At 43.8% G+C, this 16,304-nt stretch overlaps 2 protein-coding genes across 5 annotated transcripts in view; both read left to right on the top strand.

The window, feature by feature from the left end:
- The window catches only part of srrm3 (serine/arginine repetitive matrix 3), a 161,068-nt gene extending 158,855 nt beyond the window's left edge, over window positions 1-2,213 (top strand). For all 4 annotated transcript variants that reach the window (XM_040050247.1, XM_040050248.1, XM_040050249.1 and 1 more), the window contains one exon: window positions 328-2,213. In XM_040050247.1, the coding sequence (XP_039906181.1) occupies window positions 328-601 (274 nt within the window). In that variant the 3' untranslated portion in view covers window positions 602-2,213. The remainder of the gene's footprint in view (window positions 1-327) is intronic.
- A 2,887-nt stretch (window positions 2,214-5,100) lies between these two features.
- On the top strand, window positions 5,101-9,518 carry hspb1 (heat shock protein, alpha-crystallin-related, 1). Its single transcript, XM_040050963.1, has 3 exons — window positions 5,101-5,598; window positions 8,091-8,154; window positions 8,739-9,518. The coding sequence occupies exons 1-3, from the start codon at window positions 5,208-5,210 to the stop codon at window positions 8,893-8,895; spliced, it is 612 nt and encodes a 203-aa protein (XP_039906897.1). The 5' UTR covers window positions 5,101-5,207; the 3' UTR covers window positions 8,896-9,518.
- Window positions 9,519-16,304: the final 6,786 nt, after the last annotated feature.

The raw sequence follows: 16,304 nt of genomic DNA, 5'->3' as shown, positions 1-16,304 counted from the left end.
TAACAAGGCAATCTAAGCTTGAACTTCAACTAAACACATGCATTTTTCTGCTATATGTGTGTGTGTGTGTGTGTGTGTGTGTGTGTGTGTGTGTGTGTGTGTGTGTGTGTGTGTGTGTGTGTGTGTGTGTGTGTGGCTGAAGAGCTTCTTTTTAACCCACATAGCTGCTCTCTTTCAGATCCTGTACTAATTACACGTCACCACTCTGAGACCTAACACTGATTGCCTTAATCATGCTTTAACATCAGATTTAACACTCTAACCATAGGAAATAGGACTAGGACATAGGACTAACTGTTCAAACCCTTATTTTTCTCCCTCCTCCAGTGCTCGGAAGCGGCCCATCCCATATTACCGGCCCAGTCCTTCATCTTCCAGCTACGACAGCAGCCCGTCACGATCCAGCCGCAGCCGCAGCTACAGCAGCTACAGCCGCAGCAGAAGTCACAGCAGGAGCCACAGCAGGAGCCGGAGCCAGAGCTGGAGCCGCAGCCACAGCTGGAGTCGCAGCCAAAGCCGGAGCTGGAGTCGCAGCAGGAGCCGCTCCCGCAGCCACCACAGTTATTACAGCCGCAGCAGCTATGACAGCCCGGGGTTCTGATGGCAACCAGCAGAACGAGAATGAAAAAAGAAAAAAGAAAAAAAAAAGAAAAAAAAAACCGGAACAAAAGAAGGAGAAGTGCTGTTAAACCTGCTGCACTCCGGTAGATTCATTACTTATCCTTAGCAAGTCCTCAGCAGAAGCCGCACAGCTGTACAGACTGGGATCCAAACTCCTTCACCATGGACCATTCTATCTCTAACACAGAGCCTGGATCAAAGAGAGGAAAATGTATTTTGATATAGCACAATACCATGATATTGGCGGTCACTGTTCATGTCTTCTCACACATTCAAGGAAAGGATTTTTCTTTTTTACATGTCTAAAATGAATTGGCTGAGCCCAAAGAACAAATGTATGTTAGCACTTTCCTTCTCATCTTCCACACAGCTACCAAAAATACATTCAATAACAGTTAACAACAGTTATAAGTATATATATATATAGATATATATCAAATATATCCTGAAAAGAGGGGCTGAGTAGAAGACGAAAAGAAGGCAGACACATCGAAATCACACAGCTTACTGTACATTTCAGAGAATCACTTTGTTTTCTCTCATCAGCCCCAAAGACTTCCGGTTCACACAGATCAACAAAAAGAGAACAAAAGAGAAGTCAGAGGATGAATCAGGAAAAGAAATAAAAAAATTTTTTTTTTTTTTTTTTAGGAGAAAACTGTATTGCATAGATTTGTCTGTACAGATGTAAACTCTCTTAAGTTTGGCTTTGTAAACTATGCACTGTATATTCCATATAGTTTGAATAGGTATGTTCAGCATGATGCATCAGGAGAGACTCAAGGGACCTGATGGAAATGAGACGTGCCAGCAGGGTGAATCTGCCCTGCCCCTTCCCCCTGACCTTTGCAAACAGAGGTGAATGAAACGGGGAGGGGGGGGGGCTGTATGTGTTACATACTTTTACTCTCTTCCCTGTTTAAGTAATTACGTTTGTTATGCTAATCCTGTGCGAGACTGTGTGAGTGTGTGTATGTGTGTGTGAGTTTGAACCTCCTTTGCAAAGATCAACGAGGTAATGATTTACATGAGCTGCTGTATGGTACCGTACTGCAAAAAGTCTCCATGCACATTTGTGAGTTGATCTCAGCTATTTATGAAACTCGCTGTATTTATTCATTTATTTATTAGGTTATTTATTGTTTAATATATTTATCATTTTGCTGTGAAGCAGTTGGATCATGGTTTGGAGATGGGTTTGCTGCAGATGTGAGAAAAGTACTGTAAAGCTCCAAGTTATGATACAGAATCGGTTTCTTGTTGCAAAGGTTCGCTCCTGTTATCAGATCAACAAGCAGTGCACAGATTCACTGCTATGTGTTTAAGGAGCTCTGATTTTTGAGTCGGTTGAACTGAGCATTCACCCACAGTTACTCCCACGACTGCCATTATCGCGTCCCCAGCCGATATAATGACTCATGGTAACGCGGGGCTGCTGTGGCTCTGTCTGTGCCGAGGGAGGAAGATGACTCGGCCTGAAGCAGCCTGAAGAATCAATTACTCTGCTCTACTGTACATTTCCAGTCACTCCATATTTCAGTCCCTTGTATAATTGGCCATACAATTCTAGCAGAGGTCTCCCCAGTTGCTGGCTACAAAAGATAATGAGCGATGGCTTGGCAGGCACGGCAGCAGGCTGTGTCTGCACCTCCATGAGGGTGGTTAACAAACAGGTGATACAATCAGGGATCAGCCTAAGTCTTCCTTACCATTCACCCGGTCTCATGACATGCATTTCCAGTGTAACCACACTTATCCCAGCTGTGATGCTCTGCAGCCTGACCATTTATTCCAAGTATAACATCGCCCCTTTGATTCTACAAATCATTCTTTGTATTGTACAAGTTATTATACCTGACAATAAACAGAAACAAATGGGGAAATGATCCAGTTTTTGAGTTCTTCTCTCTGCCTTCAGGTGCAGTCAGCGATAACTTGTTGGTGCTGTGTATGTATCTTCCTACAGATGGCACTGATGAGAACCTTGACCAAAAACATGAAGCCTCTCTCTATTAAGTAGGCTAGAATGTTCTCCAACTGGGGCTGACAGGAAGATATGGCTTATTTTAGAGGCAGATCTCACATCCTGTGCTGTAACTTTGAGGGATTAGATTTCTTACATTGAGACCTGAGCTATATTTTCCAGAAATACTTACTTTGCCATATATATCAAATTAATTAACATAACCTCCATTTCCGTCTGAACACTTCCTCGAGATTTCTCAGTTACTATCACTGTTGTAGCTGAACTGTCAGTTTATGTTAGTTTTTTCCCTTCTCCTCTGTCTGTGTAACACTGTGAGACATAGAGGCATGTCCCTGTGACACCTGCTCACTTTGTGTCAGAAGTGTACAGCTCAATAGGACACCTTTCACAGCAGACACTCTTAGTGTCACAGCAGCAAAGTCCACTGGTCGATAGTTATTAAATTAACAGTGGCACACTTCCATCAAGACTGCCAGTAAACTGTGACAATGAGCAGCATGGACCAGACCACGACCCGTAAGACCAACTCAGCTAAATTAGCTGATTTTAATGTTCTAGTATCAGGTAAATGTTAAGAGGTAGGAACGTTTCTGCTGGGTTGTTGTTGTGTGTGGGGGGGGGGGGGGGGGGGGGGGTGAAAAATAATAAAGGACACTCATTTTTCAAGGTTTCGGCGTCGGGGCCAGGCTAAAGGTCAGCCATAGAGGAGCTGCGTGAAAAAAGGCATGACTTCATGAGTCAGTTTCAAGTCACCCGCAGTTGTTTCGAGAGCTCTCTCTGAGCAGTGAGCAGGCCTGAGCAGTGAGCTAATAAAAGTGATCAGGACCTGTGACACTTGCTGCCGTGAGCGGACTAAACACAAAGAAACCATGCTACCTACTGAGTTCCCACAAAGACCGTGGGCCATGGTTGGAACTGATCTGTTCCAGATAGAGAATAAACAGTACCTGGTCATTGTGGATTACTTTTCCAGATTCTTCGAAGTTGCCAAACTGACATCTACAACATCAGAGGCAGTGATCGAGCACTGTAAATCAATCTTTGCACGTCATGGCATACCAGAGCGGGTTCGCTCTGATAATGGACCTCAGTTTTTGTTTGATTCCTTCACAAGATTTGCACAAGAATGGGGTTTTAGTCATGTGACATCCAGTCCCTACTTCCCTCAGAGCAACGGGGAGGCCGAGAGGGCAGTCAGGACTATCAAAAGTCTTCTTAAAAAGTCTGGCGATCCCTCGTGTTTCTGTGAGTTATGCCTCCAGTCAAATAACATTCATAACCTCAAATAACGGAACAAATGTTACACCTTTCCAAATGTGTTTTCCCAAAATTGTGAAAGAGATATTTCGAATATTGTTACATGTCAAAATTTTCTTCTGCTTAGTAAGTTTAGCACAGCATGTCGTACACAGAAGTAAATAAGGCTCTATGACAGATTTTTGGAGTCAACCCAAGAGCCTTACAGCCTTACGTACAGTACAGGTGGGCAGATCTATCCAAGTATTAATACCATGGCTGGTATTGATATAAGATTGATAATAGGATCAATATTTTGTTTCTATCCTCTTCAGTATGTAGCCCTCTTAAGTCATTTTTTTCACTGTCACATGTAGCACATTTAAAACAAAAGTTGACCCAAAGTGCTTAAGAGACAGACACATTTACGTTCCAGGTCTCCAAAAAGCCCAAAATACAAATTACAAGAAAAGCTGAAAGGTGTGTGTGTGGGGGGATTCTTTCAACTACTTCATGTGGAAAGTAAAAATCATGATGGTCATTAAAATGTGGTCAGTGGTCATTAAAATGTATTCAGAATTTGGAAACTGGCGATTAATGTCATAAATCATGACATACTACTCCCCCCTAGATAAACTGCCTTCATAGTTTAAAATATGTGTACTAGTATTAGTAATACTGGCCGTGTATTTACTTGGTTTTGGATTGATACCAAAATTGCAGTATCACGCGGCATTAACATCCAGTAAACAATGAAAGACTGTCAGGTTAACAGAAGACTTGAGACACTACAGCTTGTTAATTCCCCCTTTGTGACAAAGAAGTATGAATAGGCAGGTGTGAACATGGTGGATTTTCCTCCAGTTTTAATCCAGTCAAGTCATTTGCCTTCATGTACCAAACTGATATTCTACTGTATATTTCATTCAGGGCTGAATGGGTTCATAGCGCACCATAGCGTTGTTAAGAATAGCATGTTAGCTTGTAAGTAGACGGACAGAAGCCTCCCAGATTCTTCTGGCTCTTTGAGATGCACAGGGAGAGGAGAAGGGGGTTTACACACAGCACTCAGTGCCTAGGGCAACTGTTACATGGGAGGGTCTTCCTGTTGGATTCCATTCCAGTGCTACTTCCGCTATAAATAGATATTCTAGTGCTTTCGTAAAACATTCTGGAGGCATGAGGTATGGGGCTTGAGTCTGAAGGGAGGGTTCTGTTGATAAGGGGTGGTGTCATTGCGTATAAAAGCTCTCAGCTGAGAGGCAGACAGCACATTAAGAAAACACTTCCAGAGAGGCCAAGGGGCTCTTGATCTGCACACAGCAACACTCCTCTGAAGCTTAGAAGAAATTCCCAGATCATCATGGCTGAGAGACGTATTCCTTTCACCTTGGTCCGCACTCCGAGCTGGGACCCATTTCGTGACTGGCACCAGAGCAGCCGTATCTTTGACCAGACCTTCGGTATGCCCGCCCTGCCCGAGGACATCGCTGCATTCCCCAGCACCCACTGGCCAGGGTACCTGAGGCCATCTATCCTGGCTCCAGAACTAATGACGCCGCATGCTCCCTTGATGTATCCAACCCACATGATGGCTCAGCAGGCTCAGGCTCGGGCCCTGTCCCGCCAGCTGAGCAGCGGCATTTCCGAGATCAAGCAGACTCAAGACAGCTGGAAGGTATCGCTGGATGTGAACCACTTCTCACCTGAGGACTTGATGGTGAAGACAAAAGATGGCGTGGTGGAAATCTCGGGTGAGCACTTATTTGATTTCTGTCGCTCTCTTTATTGAATGATTGAAAGGTCATAGTGTTTTATGTCCTGAAACCTAAGGTGTCATTTTCCTGTCAGATGTTCCTTGAGTGACACACTTTAGACAGCTGTACTGGTTGATATGCACACTGTCTCACTTTAGTTTTCTTAAGTGCCTCTTTTTCTTCTGTAAAACAAAAACTGATAGAACTGAACAAAGCATGAGGTGGTTACATAGTTACATAACATATTGAGACAATAGAGTAATGTGTTCAGGGACTTGGGAGGGTCAGGGGGTTTTGACTCTAAGCCCACTGGACGCAAAACAAGACACAGTTCAAAATGTGGGAGTTGACTTTTAAAGACGCTCAGGCATCAAAACAATGTTAAAACAGCCTCACTGTCCATCCAGGACGGCCAGGAGCAAAGCAGACCTGAAGAAAGTGTGGAACTGATCAGATAGCAGCTTAGTTCTCTGAAGCCCTGGGCTCTCTTTTCTCTGAGTGAATCTCAGCCTCACTGCCTGCTATTTCACAAAGGATCCCATTCTCAGAGCTGGGGATTTAGCTGCAGCTTAGCCAGTATGTCCACTACTTTAAAAGGACTGCTGGATCTTGTCCAGGTCCAGTGTTCAGTCCCCGACTGTACCCAACATCTCCCAGCTCAGAGACTGGACCTCATCAGAAACACCAAGATAAACAAAGCACGAAATTCAATCCAAGTGGAATTTGCCACCCCATGTTCCACCCCATGTATCACCAGTGACCCAGGATGATATTTTAAACACAACAGTGTAATGAAGAGTTTTGTAAACACACCAAAGTGCGACCTCTCTGCAGCTCTCGGTCAAAACTAATGACCCTTCGTTTAGCTGTTGAAAAAGTGTGTGTTACACAATCAATTTGGTCCAGTTGAAAAGCGCACAGCTCTCTCTGGACCGCAACCTTTATCGGTTCGTTGTCACAACAAACATATTACTGTATTCAGAGGCAGAATGAAGGGCAGCAACTTCATAGCAGGGCATCTGAGATACAAGAGGCTGATTAAGTCTGGTGAGGTGTGGTTCAGTAGCACTGAACTGCATGAGTTTTAGAGTTAACCTAACATACAGGGAGTGCAGAATTATTAGGCAAGTTGTATTTTTGAGGAATAATGTTATTATTGAACAACAACCATGTTCTCAATGAACCCAAAAAACTCATTAATATCAAAGCTGAATGTTTTTGGAAGTAGTTTTTAGTTTGTTTTTAGTTTTAGCTATTTTAGGGGGATATCTGTGTGTGCAGGTGACTATTACTGTGCATAATTATTAGGCAACTTAACAAAAAACAAATATATACCCATTTCAATTATTTACTTTTACCAGTGAAACCAATATAACATCTCCACATTCACAAATATACATTTCTGACATTCAAAAACAAAACAAAAACAAATCAGCGACCAATATAGCCACCTTTCTTTGCAAGGACACTCAAAAGCCTGCCATCCATGGATTCTGTCAGTGTTTTGATCTGTTCACCATCAACATTGCGTGCAGCAGCAACCACAGCCTCCCAGACACTGTTCAGAGAGGTGTGCTGTTTTCCCTCCTTGTAAATCTCACATTTGATGATGGACCACAGGTTCTCCATGGGGTTCAGATCAGGTGAACAAGGTGGCCATGTCATTAGTTCTTCTTCTTTTATACCCTTTCTTGCCAGCCACGCTGTGGAGTATTTGGACGCGTGTGATGGAGCATTGTCCTGCATGAAAATCATGTTTTTCTTGAAGGATGCAGACTTCTTCCTGTACCACTGCTTGAAGAAGATGTCTTCCAGAAACTGGCAGTAGGACTGGGAGTTGAGCTTGACTCCATCCTCAACCCGAAAAGGCCCCACAAGCTCATCTTTGATGATACCAGCCCAAACCAGTACTCCACCTCCACCTTGCTGGCGTCTGAGTCGGACTGGAGCTCTCTGCCCATTACCAATCCAGCCACGGGCCCATCCATCTGGCCCATCAAGACTCACTCTCATTTCATCAGTCCATAAAACCTCGGAAAAAAAAACCTCAACAACCATTCATCTCCAGGTTTAGTTTTCACAGCCAAGTTTTAAAAATAGAAACAGAATGCTTATTATTAACTTTCAGAGGTGATGGAAGATGCCTGTAGTCTTTGTGCTAAGCATAAGAGCAATCTCTGGATATCCACTAGTGGATCACATAAATAAATGCTTTGAAAAAGCACAAAGTCCAAATCAGATTATGGCTGGACTCTATAAAAGTAACTGTGCACCAGTAAAAAATACTTTATACAATCCAATTTATTATTTTCATTAGGTGCTAAAGTAGAGTGCATAAATTAAGGCTTAGATTAGTGGAATGAAGTCTGTATGCACTGTTCCGCCCAACAGGTTTATTTTACTATGGTAAACAAGATGTCTTCTTGCACTGCTCCTTATAGCAAATATATCTTTCAGTCTAGCTTAAAGTACATTGTCTGTGTCCACAGGTAAGCACGAGGAGAGGAAAGATGAGCATGGTTTTGTGTCCAGAAGTTTCACCAGGAAGTACACGTGAGTTTGTCTTTACTTGAGAAAGAATAGAAAGGAATCTTGATGTACTCTTGATCACTTCCTGCCATTAATCAAACTAATTTAAGGAAGATGAGGCCCATGCAGTATGTCAACTACTCACTTGAAGACTTTAGGTTTTAGAAGTACAAATTTTATTGTGGCTGACTGGTATTGCCTTTGGTGTTCGTCCTCTAAATTGGATTTGATTTATTCATAAGTGTGATTAATTTTTCTAAAATCGTGACTCTGATACTGTGAGTCTCTTTAGTTCATGGGCTGATCTGTTCTGGCTGGCTGCTGATAGCTAAATTTCATGCTCTGAAAAATAGCAGCAGCCTTCAAGCGGTTCATCCCTTCTTGAGTCTTGGTAGACTTTAGCTTCATAGGGCTCTGCTGCCATCCAGGGGCCATAGAGTAACACACACTAAGCTGCAACTGAACTTTACTCGTTTTACTAAACGCTTTGGTCCTGTTAGTTTTTGACTAAATTGTAGCACTGATCCTTTTCTCACTGAGAAGCAAGGTTTTATTGTTTTCTTTTCTTCTGATTTCTGACCTAATTGTGTTGTATTCCTCCCTCGCAGCCTCCCCCCTTCAGCTGATGTTGAGAAGGTGACCTCTGCCCTTTCTCCTGAAGGCGTGCTGACCGTGGAGGCTCCTTTGATCAAACCGGCCATTGAGCACTCAGAAACCACGATACCCGTCAATGTCGAAAGCAACGGCGGTGTGGTGAAGAAGTAGTAAGAAAATGGGCACCATTTCCTTCCACCTGTCCTCCTCCACATACACACATTCAAATAGATGTGTGTGTGTGGGAGGAGGAGGAAAAGGACGGGGGATATTCCGCTTGTAGTGAGGAAAAGAATCAGCTTACCGCTCTTCATAAACCGAGCTTGTTCACATGCCAAGCAGAGGAGAGCGAAGGATTGCCCTAGCTCTTCCCTCTCAACTCCATCTCTGGTAATGAGCCTACCCCAGCACAGCACACTGTGTAAACATATCTGCACCAGTGCGTGCTCTTTCTGCTGTAATTACACTCTTCATCTGAATACGCAGCTTAGCCCAGCTCTCAGCTTCTTGTTTCTTTTTCTTCCCCACCCACCCACACACACACACACACACACCCCTTTATGCTGCCTCTTCAAACATCAAAACAGAATGGAATAGCAGCAAATGTGACAATTATTGGAGGCAGAATCCCAGGAACTGTCCTGGGATTCTGCCTCCAATAATGCACATACTAATCCACATACACACCAAAGCTTTGAGTAAAGAAAGAGGACTGTTTGTGATCTTGCTGTTGTGTGGACTGAAACAGATTGATTAAAGCCATGCAAACAGGAAATAAAAAAACACCCAACATATAGAGTCTCTGCTGTTCATTTGTGTTTGAGTTTTTGTTGCTGTTGTGATACCTGATGCCAAACTGTTCATCCTGTGGTCACCAGTAAATGATAAATGGCCTGTATTTGTATAGCGCTTTACTTAGTCCCTAAGGACCCCAAAGCATTTTACACTGCATTCAGTCATTCACCCATTCACACACACATTCACACACACACACATTCACACACTGGTGATGGCAAGCTACATTGTAGCCACAGCTGCCCTACAAAGGACTGTAACTATTTGATATTTAACAATAGCGCCCCCATGTGACTGTCTGATCCCTCCACACAGTAACACAGTGGACCAGGTTTCATTAAAATTGTAACACATTTTAGGTGAATAAAACATTACTTCAGCTTTTTTGTAGAGTACCCCCATTAGGTCAGTCACTGAAAGATTTAAATTGATAAGGACTTAGTATATTATTCATAATCTGCAGACTGTGACGGTATATAAAATTCTTTTCTTTTTTTTAATGAATCACAGTAAAGTGAACTTCAGCAGATAGCACCCATATGCCCATATGTATGGAGTCAAAGTAAAAGTGATGTTGCTGTGACCTAGGTGTTATATTTACAGAGAAACGTAGCCATCTTTTTAGCTGTGCATCTGCACTGAAATGTGTCATAATTCCCAAATTGCATAATTCCATCATACAAAAGTCTCTAATGAATCATTTATTGCCAAATGGATATATAATTGATGGAGATTTGCTCTGTTCTGTTGACTAAACAAGGTCATTTATAACCATTGCACCAGGCTTGTATCCTGCAGTGAAATGAAAATTTGCCGAGCCCCCTGAAGTCAAAAAGGCAGTCAGTATAATTTATGAATCTATAGCGGTGGCTGTGAAAGTGCTAATATGCAAATTGTTTCAATCATCTGGCACTATCATGAGATCAAACTTTCAGTTAGGGCCAAAATGTACCTATTTTTTAAACTGTACAGATCAAACCAATCAAACTCATTACATCCCCAAAAACCTGATCATGTGCCGCTAACTTAGTATCTGAGACACAGACAAGAAGAATACGGGCATGAAGCTGCATCCATACAGGAAGAAATTCATGTAACGTGCTGACCAGATACCAGATACCAGATACCACTGGTAATGTGAAGTAGACGGGACCCTAGATACATTTTATTTAGCTTCATCCTTACATATAAGTAAAACTTGACCAACAGAAATGGAAACCAGAACGTATCCCATAGCCCGTAAGTATTTGGACGTTGGCACAGTTGTATTTTTACCCCTGTAGATCACCACTGTGGGGTTTTAAATCAATCAAGATGTGATTGAACTGCAGACTTTTAGCTAGCTTTAATAAAAAAAATAAATGAATGAATAAACTGTAAATATTAATATGGACCTGAATATATTTATAGTGTTTAAATCATAGTATTTGGTGATTGTGATCATGCCATAGTTAACTTTGAAAAATAGATTTTCTTTGACTGCTACAAACAGATTAGTACAGCCACTTCACAGCAAGAAGATTATGATCAGAAACCTCCTGAAATGCTTATTCACTTCTTAAACACTCACCAGTTTATATCTGGTCCCAGAATAGTTTTTGAACAGCTGTGCAAAACCCCACAAATATTAATTATATTACATCAATTAAAAGTGTACTGAATTGACTTTAAGGTTAGTTTGCAGCTTAAAACAAATTTAAATTAAAACAAACAAAACAAATTTCCCACGTGTGGGACTAATAAAGGTTATCTTATCTTATCTTATCAGAATCAGAATCAGAATCAGAATGGGGTTTATTGCCAGATGTTGAGGTTTACAACATTAGGAAATTGCTGCGGTGCTTCAGTGCAAACAATAAGAATTAAAGTGCTATGTAGAAAGAAAGATATGTGCATGAGATATACATGAGATATATACATGAGAATAAGACTTATGAGTGCTACGTAGAAAGATATATACATGAGTGCAGGTGGTGATCGGTGCCAAACATGAAATGATGCAGTGACACAGCGTAGGGTCATGTGTTAGTGGCGGGGACAGTCATGTGGTTATTGTTCATGTGTCCAACAGCAGAGGGGAAGAAACTGTTCTTATGGCGAGAGGTTCTGGTGCGAATGGACCGGAGCCTCCTGCCTGAGGGGAGCAGGTCAAACAGACTGTGTCCAGGGTGAGAAGGGTCAGCTGAGATCCGAGCTGCACGCCGCAGTGTCCTGGAGGTGTACAGGTCCTGCAGAGATGGGAGTCTGCAGCCAATCACCTTCTCAGCAGAGCGCACAACACGCTGCAGTCTCTGTTTGTCCCTGATAGTGGCTCCAGCGTACCACACAGTGATGGAGGAGGTGAGGATGGACTCGATGATTGCAGTGTAGAATTGCATCATTGTCCGTGTTGGCAGGTTGAATTTCTTCAGCTGCCTCAGGAAGTACATCCTCTGCTGGGCTTTCTTGATGACGGAGGTGATGGTGGGCTCCCACTTCAGGTCCTGGGTGATGGTGGTACCCAGGAAGCGGAATGAGTCTACAGAGGTGATGGGGGTGTCAGTCAGGATGATGGGGGGGAGTGGGGCTGTGTGCTTCCTGAAGTCCACAATAATCTCCACTGTCTTCTGGGCATTCAGCACCAGGTTGTTGTGGCTGCACCAGGTCACCAGACGTTCAACCTCCCTCCTGTAGGCAGACTCATCCCCGTCCGAGATGAGCCCAATAACGGTGGTGTCATCTGCGAACTTGATTAGCTTGACAGACTGGTGGGTGGAGGTGCAGCAGTTGGTGTACAGGGAGAAGAGCAGAGGAGAAAGAACACAGCCCTGAGGGGAGCCGGTGCTGATGGTCCGGGAGTCCGAGACATTCTTTCCCAGCCTCACATGCTGCTTCCTGTCCGTCAGGAAGTCGGTGATCCACCGGCAGATGGGATCAGGCACATTCATCTGGGAAAGCTTGCCTCGGAGATGGTCTGGAAGGATGGTGTTGAAGGCAGAGCTGAAGTCCACAAACAGGATCCTGGCGTAGGTTCCTGGGGAGTCCAGATGCTGCAGGATGAAGTGTAGGGCCATGTTGATGGCGTCGTCTACAGACCTGTTGGCTCTATATGCAAACTGCAGGGGGTCCAGGAGGGGGGCCGTGAGGGTCTTGAGATGGGAGAGAACTAGGCGCTCAAATGACTTCATGACCACAGATGTCAGAGCCACGGGTCTGTAGTCATTTAGTCCAGTGATCCTAGGTTTCTTGGGGATAGGGATTATGGTAGAGGACTTGAAGCAGGCAGGCACATGACATGCCTGCAGTGAGGAGTTGAAAATGCCAGAAAACACTGGGGCCAGCTCGTTTGCACAGTGTCTGAGGGTGGCAGGAGACACACCGTCTGGGCCGGGAGCTTTTCAAGCATTCAGACTCTTAAACTGCTTCCTCACATCTGCTTCATGAATATGAAGAGTTGTGGTCGGAGGAGGTGGTGTGAGATCCTCTTTTGTGTGGGGTGAGGAGGCGGGTGTTGCAGGTGAACAGTTTGAAGGTGGTGATGGTTCTATGGAGGGGGGAGAGGTGGGGGAATGAGTGTCCAAAGTGCCTCTATTGTTGGGGTCGTTGGAGGTGTGAAGGCTGCCTGATGGCTCGTCAAAACGGCAGTAGAAGTCGTTAAGGGTGTTGGCTAAGAGCAAGTCGTCAGTGGAGTGGGGGGTTTTAGGCTTGTAGTTGGTGATATTCCTAAAACCTTTCCACACAGAGGCCGAGTCATTCTCTGAGATCTGCTGCTGCATCTTCTCAGAGTGCTGGTGTTTAGCAATGTCCACTTCTTTAGTGAACCTGTACTTGGCCTCTCTGTAGCAGTCCCTGTCTCCGCTTCTGAACGCCTTTCTCTTTTCCAGCCACAGCTTTTTGAGTTTAGGAGTAAACCAGGGTTTGTCATTGTTATAACTCACCCTGGTGCGTGATGGCACAATGCTGTCCTCACAGAAGTGGATATAGGAGGTGACAGTGTCCGTAAACTCGTCCAAGCTGTTAGAAGCAGCCTTCATTGTGTCCCAGTCTGTGGTCTCCAAACACGTGCGAAGCTCCTCCACAGCCTCGTTGCTCCACAGTTTTTTAGTCCTCACGACAGGTTTGGAGAGCTTCAGCCTCTGTCTGTACGCGGGGATCAGGTGGATCATGACGTGATCAGAAAGTCCAAGTGAAGCGCGGGGCACCGCACGATAGGCCCCGCTGATCGTGCTGTAGCAGTGGTCCAATGTCCTCTCCTCTCTGGTCGGGCATTTAATATACTGCTTGTATTTCGGAAGCTCATGGCTCAGATTGGCTTTGTTAAAGTCCCCAAGAGCAATGATGAGAGAGTCCGGGTATGTCCGCTCCATGTGGAGAATCTGCTCTGCGAGTGCGCACTGAGCTGCCTGCGCATCCGCGTCTGGCGGGATGTAAACAGCGGCCAGGATGAATGAAGCAAACTCCCGCGGAGAATAAAACGGTTTGCAGTGAATAAAAAGATATTCCAGAGAGGGAGAGCAGTGCTGAGCAATCACTGTTACATCTGTGCACCAGCCACTATTGATGTAGAAGCAGACACCTCCACCTTTGGTTTTACCGGAGAGAGCGGCCTGCCGGTCCGCGCGCAGCAGATGAAAGCCCTCCAGCTTGAGCGCGCAGTCCGGGATGTCCTCACTGAGCCACGACTCCGTAAAACATAAGACACAGGAGGAGGCAAAGTCTCTGTTCATGCTTCTCATCAGGGCCAGTTCGTCTATCTTATTCCCGAGTGAGCGTACATTGGAAAGGAAGATCCCAGGAAGAGCCGTTCTCAGTCCGCGTCTCCTCAAACGCACAAGTACGCCGGCTCGCTTACCTCTCTTTCGACGTCTCACTTTCCTGATCAGAGTCTGCAGTAAATCTGCCGCAGATGCGACAAATATTGGAAATAAATCCACAGGCGTTGTAGTCCTGCAGTTAAGGAGCTCTTCTCTGGTGTAAGAGTATCCAGAGGAGTGCCCAGACACAGAAGAAATGCACAAAAATAAAACAAAAGTGACGCACTGAAGCACCAGGGCATCCATACGCGGCGCCATCTTGGTTTCAACCTTATCTTATCTTAAATACCTCAATTTAAATATTTACAATTTATATAGAATTTAATTTACTGATAAATCACATTTCATCACAATTTTGAGGGTCTCTGATTTGCATCCATTGTTCTTATATCTCCTTTCACGTGACATTGCCATATATGATGTGATTTGGGGTGAGACACCTTCAGCAAAACCAGTGAGAAAAGTGTCCAAATATGTGATAGAGAAGATTTAAATCACACTACATCTTAAGGGTGTAAACTCGGACATTATCTAAACAGGAAAATTGACACAGTCAGGTGTTTGGAAAAGTGTTTGCTGATGGGCTGCTTCCACTACCAGTCTTACATGCAGTTGTGCTCATCTCTTTCCACTTGACTGTGAGTCAATGCAGAGTGAATGAAAGCTGCAGCACTACAACTAGTGACGTACAGAGTATCTAGCGGTTTTCATCACTTCTTTTTCTTCCTCCCTGTCACCTTCCAGTCATCCATGTTGTATGCAAGCTCACTAATGCACATACTAACCCTACTCTTAACTCCAAAGCTGCAGGGGATATCTATTTATAGAACGCTGTGCTATGCACTAAGCCTCCAGCGTGCTGTATAGTTACACAGATTTGACATCAGACATGAACTGATGTTTCTTTTTCCTATGCTATGGACACCTGCTTATCAGCTGTCTTAATCTTGTAAACTATTTCTATTTATGTTTTCTATATATTTGCATATATCCTCCTTGTATGCAGCAACATATGTCTTTGTATCTGCTACACAATGTTCTTCATTCGTGAAACCCAACACTGACTTGAGATGAGGCACTGCTCTCCAACCCACTCAGTATTGCAACTTTTCCCCTTCCCTGATTCACCATTTCCTTCCATTTTAAAAAAGGCTGAAATTATTCATGACAATCCCCATCAATCCAGGAGCTATCCAGTTTTTCAACCAGGATAGTGCACTATGCGAGGATATGAAGAGCTGTTAGCTTCAGGGCCGCTGACTGGACTGACAGGCTGAAGAGGGGACAGAGATGTTATTATATAATGTGTATGACACACATACTGTAAACATATTCAGTGGAGAATCTGTGCAACAAATATTACCAGAACTGTATTTCTGAATACTAACATAGTTTCTGTTAAATGCAGATGCTAGCTCTCTGTAAGCCTTCCGCTCCGATAATTAATCTCACCTTATTTGTCCTGACTCCTTCCCCTCACCTCTAACCCAGTCACAGCAGATGGCTCTTCCCCCCTAAGCCTGGTTCTAGTTCTAGGTTTCTTCCTGTTGGAAGGGAGTTTTACTTTTCCACTGTAGCCAAGTACTTGCTTATATGGGATCATCTGATTGTTGGGTTTTTCTTTGTAGTATTATAGGGTCTATTACAAAGTGTCTTGAAGTAATTGTTCTTGTGATTTGGGGCTATATAAATAAAACTGAGATGAGGTGAAATGACCATGTTTGAGGTGCAGCACCCTATTTGTGACCATTTTTACCCAGTGACATCCAGCAATCCCTGTAGACAATAGCATAAAGTCAGCATAAAGTGTAGAATTGAATCTAAGCAGCTTCATCAACTTAAACAAAAAATTATTGTCTGCTACTTTTGATCTAACTGGCCACAAGTATCACAGCCTGCTCTGTACCAGTTCAGCATAGGGCATTGAACTGCCTTGTACTATATTTTCATGCAACTTTTGAATACAACACAAGATTAGTATACTTTGATTGC

This window comes from Simochromis diagramma, unplaced genomic scaffold (assembly GCF_900408965.1).
Source record: "Simochromis diagramma unplaced genomic scaffold, fSimDia1.1 OVJJ01000131.1, whole genome shotgun sequence".
Classification (NCBI taxonomy): domain Eukaryota; kingdom Metazoa; phylum Chordata; class Actinopteri; order Cichliformes; family Cichlidae; genus Simochromis; species Simochromis diagramma.
Note: the sequence above shows the minus strand (reverse complement) of the source record. Positions and strands in the feature narration are given on the sequence as shown.

What these genes read in the sequence shown, in the direction of transcription:
- hspb1 (XM_040050963.1), top strand. Translation starts at nt 5,208, where the DNA reads ATGGCTGAGAGACGTATTCCTTTCACCTTGGTCCGCACTCCGAGCTGG. An exon ending in TGGCGTGGTGGAAATCTCGG is followed by an intron (nt 5,599 to 8,090) that starts GTGAGCACTTAT and finishes CTGTGTCCACAG; the next exon opens with GTAAGCACGAGGAGAGGAAA. An exon ending in AGTTTCACCAGGAAGTACAC is followed by an intron (nt 8,155 to 8,738) that starts GTGAGTTTGTCT and finishes CCTCCCTCGCAG; the next exon opens with CCTCCCCCCTTCAGCTGATG.